We start from the raw sequence: 7320 nt of genomic DNA on the forward strand, positions 1-7320 counted from the left end.
AATGTGGCGAACAAGAGGGAGGGGCGGTCACTGCCACTCGGATGAAGGGAAGGCGGAGAAGGCAAAAAACGATCACCATGGGGTTGGAGTCTGAGATGAGATCCTTGAGGGTGTCCAGGAAGCCCTGGTCCTCCACCAGCTGGGCGTTGATGTCGTGCAGCTTGGCCACGCAGACGGCGGCCGTCTTGCGCACGTAGGGGTCCTCGTCCTTGAGGCACTTCCGCAGGGGCTCGCACAGATATTCCGTGATCTTGTCCACCCGGATGCAGCCCATGGTCCGCACGGCCAGAGCCCGGATCAGCGGGTTGGGGTCCTCACAGTCCTGCAGGGAGGAGAGGGGAGGTTGGGTAGCCTGGGCTCCTCGAATCACAGGTTACCTCTGGTGGGTTCAGGTCCTCCAGGAGGATTTGGGTTCAGACCCTGAGGTTTTTATGCTCTGCTCTTGAGAACGAGTCACCCAAGAGAAGTTTCCCTCTTGTCCTGCACCCACTGAGTTCCAACGCCACCAATCCTCACTCCCAGAACTCCTCATTCCCCCCAGGAATCCCACATCACTTACAGCAGGTAGCTGAACCCAGCCTGATGTCAGAAACAGACACATTGGGATTATGATGTGGGGTTTATCCTCCCTACAAAGCCCAAACTCCTTGTAAAGCCCAGCAGGCCTCTTCACTGAGTGATTTAGCAATATCCTGGCTCCTAACGCACTCTTCAATCCCCAACTCCAACGGGAAGATCACGAGGGATCTCTCAGCACATAAATTCACATGACGGCTCTCGATCACGGGAGCTGCCCACACCCCTGACAGAGCGAGTGGCACAGCACAGCTGCCAAAAACTGCATTTCTGCATTACTGGACAAACTCAATCCGTTTCCTAGAGCTTGGAGAGCCCCTCCTCCAGCAGGGAGAGGCTTTGGAAAGCTGCCCACTCTCCCTGAGTTGCAGCTTGGTGCGGTGACCTGGCACATGGTGTCCCCTGTCCCCTCACCTTCACGAAGGTGTTCACTGCCATGATGGCCATGTCGGGCTGGCTCTTGGCGTAGTTCATCAGGTAGAGGTAGACCAGCTTCTTCAGCTCCAGGTTGTCCGTCTGCATGCAGTTCACCACGTCCGGGAAGAGAGCGCTGGAACGCAGAGCAGCTCTGTGAGGGCAGGACACGGCCACGCCGCCTGTGGGATCCCCCTTCCCATGGAAAACCCACTCCTAAAGGCAGGGGAACCCAGCTCTCTCCCGGGAGCCAGGCTGGGAGAGCTGGGGGTGCTCACCTGGAGAGAAGAAGGCTCCAGGGAGAGCTCAGAGCCCCTTCCAGGGCCTAAAGGGGCACCAGGAGAGCTGGAGAGGGACTGGGGACAAGGCATGGAGGGACAGGACACAGGGAATGGCTTCCCAGTGCCAGAGGGCAGGGCTGGATGGGATATTGGGAAGGAATTGTTCCCTGGGAGGGTGGGGAGGGGCTGGGGTGGAATTCCCAGAGCAGCTGTGGCTGCTCCTGGATCCCTGGCAGTGCCCAAGGCCAGGCTGGATGGGGCTTGGAGCAGCCTGGGATAGGGGAAGGTGGCCCTGCCAATGGCAGGGGGGTGGATTAGATGGGCTTTAAGGACCCTTTCCCACCCAAACCATTCCATGATTCCATGAGTTGAGCCCACCCTGCAGCAGAAATGGCTGAATTGCCCATACCGTGTGGATTTTTTTGTATGAATCTGTATCAAAACCAGCCTGATAGACCAAAACTGAGCTTTCCCAACATGGCTGTGCTGCATCCCCACTCCAGGGCACATCCACTGCCCTGGGAAAAAGTGCTGGACAATTCTCTCAGGCGCAGGGTGGGGCTGTTGGGGTCTCCGGCGCAGGGCCAGGAGCTAGACTGGATGACTCTTGTAGATCCCTTCCAACTCAGGATATTCCATTATTTCATGCACCATCATGGGTGCATAAAGAAGAAGAGCCCCACTCCCCTGGGGGAGTCCTGAGCACTGGGATGCTCCACTGGGATGGAGGGGAATGGAGTGGATCAGCTCCCTGCACGGAGCTGGGGCTTCCCCTCCCCAAACATCCCAGAGCTGGGGGACACCAGAGATGCTGCTTCATCCAAACACAGACCAATTAGACAATTCAACCACCCCAGGGGAGGCAATCAAGGGCTAACACAGGGGTTATGCCACCCTGACAGATGTCCCGTGGCTCCTGGGAGCTTCTCCACCTCCGCAAACCCAGCCAGCCCTGACAGGATCAAACCCAGGGTCCCCCTAAATCCAGGGAGCTGGGCTTTGCAGAGCTGCCACCCACCTGGGCTGGTCTCACCCCGGGCTAAACCGGGCTTTGCTGGCACCTCCTGGGGAGCAGTGAACTCAGCAAACTGCTTCCCTGCAGCCTAAAACAGGCACACACCAAAACAATGCGCTGACACAGCCACAGGATCATGGAAAGGTTTGGGAATCGTGGAATCTTAAAGCTCATCCAGTTCCACCCCCTACCATGGGCAGGGACACCTTCCACTGTCCCAGGCTGCTCCACGCCCCAATTTACCGCCTGGCCTTGGACACTGCCAGGGATCCAGGGGCAGCCACAGCTGCTCTGGGAATTCCATCCCAGCCCCTCCCCACCCTCCCAGGGAACAATTCCTTCCCAAAATCCCATCTAAATCTCTTTTCGTTTAAAGCCATTCCCCCTTGGCCTGTCACTATTTGTCCACGTAAAAACCTGTTCTCCCTTTTTTTTTTAAGCCCCCTTCAAGTACTGGCAGCTCCTGCCACATCCATGGGATCTCCACAGTGGTCCCAACACGGACACTCCCTGCTGCTGCTGCTGCTCTGGGAGCCAGGGATGCCCCAGCTCTCCCAACCCTGAATGTGCTTTCCCTCCACTTCCTCTCAAATGCACCGTGAAATCCAAATTGCTGATGCTGCCTGTGCTGGGACGGGTCCATGCAGGAAAAGGCAGAAGGAAGGGGCCACGTGCAGCTCAGCCAGAGGGAAAAAGGGAAGCAGGAACAGCAGCAGCCTGACCTTTTGGACTGGAGAGGCTGTAAAAAGCTTATCAGCATCCAAGCCCCAACAGCTCCGAGGGGGTCCTGCTTGTTTTTAGTAACACACAAAGGAAGTGGGAATAATCCCAACAAACTGAGCTGGCAGCCAGACCAATCCTCTCTTAGCCAGATTACAACCAAAGCCAGGAGAGCCCCCACCTGCCAGGTGGCCACGTGGACACAAACTGCACTCCAGGAGGTAGAGCTGCAGCCAGGAGCACACCTGGGTGAATCCCGAGGGGAAAAGCAGCATGGAAACTCCCTTGGAAGCAACAGGGGGGAAAAAGGGAACCCAAAAGCCCAAAAGGGTTTGGCTTGGGCACCAGGGAGAACAGCAGGAAGGGGAGGTTTAGGATGGATTTTAGGAAAAGGTTCTTCCCCCAGAGGGTGCTGGGCACTGCCCAGGCTCCCCAGGGAATGGGCACAGCCCCGAGGCTGCCAGAGCTCCAGGAGCGTTTGGACAGCGCTGCCAGGGATGCCCAGGGTGGGACTGTTGGGGTGTCTGGGCAGGGCCGGGAGCTGGACTGGATGATCCCTGTGGGTCCTTTCCCACTTGGGATATTCCATGAGCCAGCCCCAGCACACACCTGACGTCCTTGCCGACAGTCATGGACGCGATCACCTTCTTCACAGCCTCCTTCTTCTTCTCCTTCTTGTCACTGTTGAGCTCAGCTTTCAGCTCAAATATCTCCCCTGGAAAACCGGGAAAAGTGGGAGCTCAGGGGTTGGTGGAAGGGGCATCCCAGCCTTCAGCTGGGTGAGCACCCACTGCACACCAGGGATCCTCTGCCACCCGCTAAAAGAGGGATTTAACTTCCCCAACACCTCACTGAGGGCTGGGGCTGTCCTGGGGGCTCAGCTCTCATCCATGGGAATGGAGACAACCCTCCTGGTGAATCCCTGTGGCTCCTCCAGCCCCACAGGGATGGGAGATGCTGCAGAAGCCAGGAGCACCCCACGGGCACTGGATGGGATTATGCAGAGGGTATTTTTGGCTGTGGGGTGCTTATCCCAGCCCCAGGAGGCCCTACCCTTCCCAGGGATGATGGCAGATGCATTTTGGGCACTGCTCCTCAAGCTCATCCAAGGGAGGATGGCTCCCAAATCTCTCCCTGCCTGTGGCAGGAAACCCCCCCCCCAGGGCCAGGGCACCATCTCCTGCCCTCCTGAGGCCATGCTGAGCTCCTTATTCCCTCCTGGGCCGGCAGATTGAAGAGGGAGATGCCACACGGCTTCTCTCCGCATTAATTCCTTGCTCTGGAGAGTGCTTAAGGCCCTGAGTGCTGCCCAGGGGAGCTCCTGAGCCGCTAAAGCCGATCACCAGCTGCCACCAGCCCTGGCCAGGCTCAGGGGACAAAGTGTCCTGACCCCACAGCAGGCTGGCAGCGAGGAGCAGGGTGTGGTGTCAGCCACAGCATCCCACAGGGGCTCAGGGCATGCCCACGGGAGCTTCCCAACCCTCCCTGCCTGGTTTAGAAAGGTGTAAGAACCAACTGGTGATTTGGGGATGAATTGTGATATTCCTGCTCCTTCCCTTACCTTTCTTGGTGGTGGTGAAGTACTTGGAGTCCGTCATGGTGGTCTCGAGCCAGCGGCACGGCCCTGGGAGGAGAGGCAGAGCACAGAGGTTCAGGGTTGATAATTCCCTTCCTGGGATCATTATGGAGAGCTCCGGGAAGGAAAACACAGGGGAGGGACAGAGTTTGGGATCTCATAGGAAGAGTCCCAATCCCTAAGGGAGGGTGAGCACCTCGCAGCTCTGCCATGGTGGGGAATCAGCTGGTTCTCCAAAGAGGATGTGGAGGAGGAAGGGAATCACTGAAGATTCCAGGGCTGCAGCCCTGGCTTTGCTCATCCCACCCTGCACAGAGCCGGGCAGCAGGGGGTCACTGATCCCCCCTGGATTCGCCTCTCCTCATCTAAAAAAATGCTTTCTTAGGGAAAACTCACTCCCAGCCCTCCCTCACACCTACACAGGGAACAGCTCTGGGCTGGGGAGAGGAACCGAGCCAAACCCGAGGTTCAGCTCAACGGGACAGCGCAGCCCAGGGGCACGAATCCACCAGATCAAAGGGAGCCTCTTCCAGAAACCATCCCTGCTCCAGCAGGGTTGCTTTAAATTCCAAGGGTGCAAGGTTTCCGCCCAGCACTCGAGGCTCCGTTATATAATTCAGGCAGTTTAGGGCAGATTTAGGGCTTGGCAGGCTGAGGAAGGCGATGTGCAGCCCTTCGGAAAGGTCAGCGGGGATTTGGCTTTTAGGGCTGCTTTTCCCAGCTTTCCTTCAACAGGAAAGGAACCAGAGGCTTGTCCTTGAAAGCCTGCAGTGGCCTTGCTGTTTTGGAGGGGCAGGAGCACGGGAAGCAAAGCCAAGTGGGAAAAAAAAAAAAAAGATTAAAAAAAAAAGAGCTTGCGGATGGGTTTAAAATGCAAATGAGCATCTTGAAAGCCAAACGCAGCAGGAGCACAGAGGAACTGTGTCCTCTGTTCCCTGTCCAACTGAAGAGGGATCCCCAGCAGGGATAAAAAGAAAATCTGGATGAAATCTGGGGGTTGAGCACGCTGGGCAGAGCACATGGCTTGGCAGGGAGTAAAAGGGAAGGAGTTCGTGTGGGTTTGGGGCTGCTCTGGGGGCTGGCAGCGTGATCCCAATGCTGTTCCAGAGGGGGAAGGCTGTCAGCACGCTCCCACAGCCCTGCCCCTGGCGAGACAGGACACTCCTCCCTGCCTCGGTTACCTGTGACTGATTCAGAGCCTTTTTTATCCCACTAAGTCGATGGCTCTCCAGGGAACAGCGGGAGCTCCGGGCTGCGCCGCAGCTCTCTGCGCCTCACTGCAGATCCTGTCCTGCCAGACAGGGAGGAAGGAAGGAAGTAAGAAAGGAAAGAGGGTTCACTGCAGTCCCTCCGATTCCAGGACCTGGCTCACACTCAGCCCTACTCTGCAGAAGTGCCTGGAAAGCAAACTTGAAGCCGAGCAGGGAATTTCTGCAGGCAGCTCGGAGCCATGAATCACACCGGCCACTTCCCTGCAGCTTCCCGCTTTCCCAGAGCCCAGGGAAAGCACAGCCTGTGGTTTTTCCATCCACAACCCCACCAAAGTGGAGTTCAGCCACCCAAAACCTCACTGATTTCAGAGGCTCAGACAACCACCCATCCTCCCCGCTCCTTGAAGCCCTGCAGCAGCTCCGAGAAGGAAAGCGGCTCCTCCGGCTCGGGAATGAAGGCGCACCCCTCGCTCCTCACACTGGCAGGAAGCACCCCGGGGCCTGGAGCAGGGTGATGAGGCAATGCACACAGCTGGCAAACCCCAGCACCCTGCACCCTGTGGGTCCCCCAGGGTGACGAGGCAGGGCTGGCTGCCAGCGCCGCAGGTGAATTCCCACAGCTCAGCCCTTGGGCGTGGGCCAGCGCTGCTGCCTGGCTCTGGTTTGAAGGATGCAACCGTGTGGTGCAGAGCTGGGAGCTGAGAGAAGCTGTTTGCTCCCTCAGCTCCAGCAATTCCCACCCAGCTCCTTTCCAGGCTGGTCTCCCAGGGAGAGGCTGCGTGGAGCAGCTCCTCACTCACAAAAAGCAGGATGCAAGCAACAAAACAGAGGAGATCAACCACCCCTGACCTTGTGGTGGCTCAGGTTTTACCCCATCCTCACGCCAAACTTGTTTTAAATGGGATTCAAGGAGTTAAGTGTCTGTAAGGATCTGGAAGCTGCTGGAGGGAAGCACCCAGAGCTCCCCCACACCCAGTTTGGGCTCCTCAGGTCTGGTTTTCGGACAGGTTTTGGTAGTGGCACAAACCCACAGCCTCCCCTGGCAACTGCTGGCAAAAAGGGGCTCCCCAAAGCCTCTTATCCCTGATTTTATTCACTCCACAGGACTAAATTCCACAACTCCACACAAGCCACAGCAGTGCTGCTCTCCTGAGCCTCTCAAGCCTCCGGCTCAGGGACATGGCAGAGCTCAGCCATCCCATTTTTCCCACTGCCACGCCAGCAGATCCCAAATTCAGCTATCCTGGGGAGGTAAGAGGCTCCTAAACCAAAAATACAACAACAAACACATCCACTGTGCTTCCCACCGAGGTGGGTGCTGCCCATGGGTTCCTGGGAATGACACCAATGCCAAATGAGCCATTGCTGGTGCTGCTCATTTCCTCTTATGGAGAGCGGAGGAAAACTCCTTTCTTCTGCTACTTTTATCACCCCGTTTTAGGACAATTCCTCCATCCTTGAAGGCTGACATGCTGCTGACCAGAGACTTTCACAGAGCCATGGAATGGTTTGGGTGGGAAGGGACCT

General features: G+C 57.2%; 1 protein-coding gene across 1 annotated transcript in view; it reads right to left on the reverse strand.

Annotated features, from left to right (window-relative positions):
* Positions 1 to 7320, reverse strand: part of AP1B1 (adaptor related protein complex 1 beta 1 subunit) — a 21636-nt gene that overhangs the window by 13561 nt on the left and 755 nt on the right. The window contains 5 exon segments of the mRNA XM_017746517.1: positions 77 to 322; positions 991 to 1126; positions 3616 to 3721; positions 4568 to 4630; positions 5764 to 5873. Of these exon segments, the coding sequence (XP_017602006.1) occupies positions 77 to 322; positions 991 to 1126; positions 3616 to 3721; positions 4568 to 4604 (525 nt within the window). The 5' untranslated portion in view covers positions 4605 to 4630; positions 5764 to 5873.

The sequence above is a fragment of the Corvus brachyrhynchos genome, unplaced genomic scaffold (genome assembly GCF_000691975.1).
Source record: "Corvus brachyrhynchos isolate BGI_N302 unplaced genomic scaffold, ASM69197v1 scaffold19, whole genome shotgun sequence".
Taxonomy (NCBI): domain Eukaryota; kingdom Metazoa; phylum Chordata; class Aves; order Passeriformes; family Corvidae; genus Corvus; species Corvus brachyrhynchos.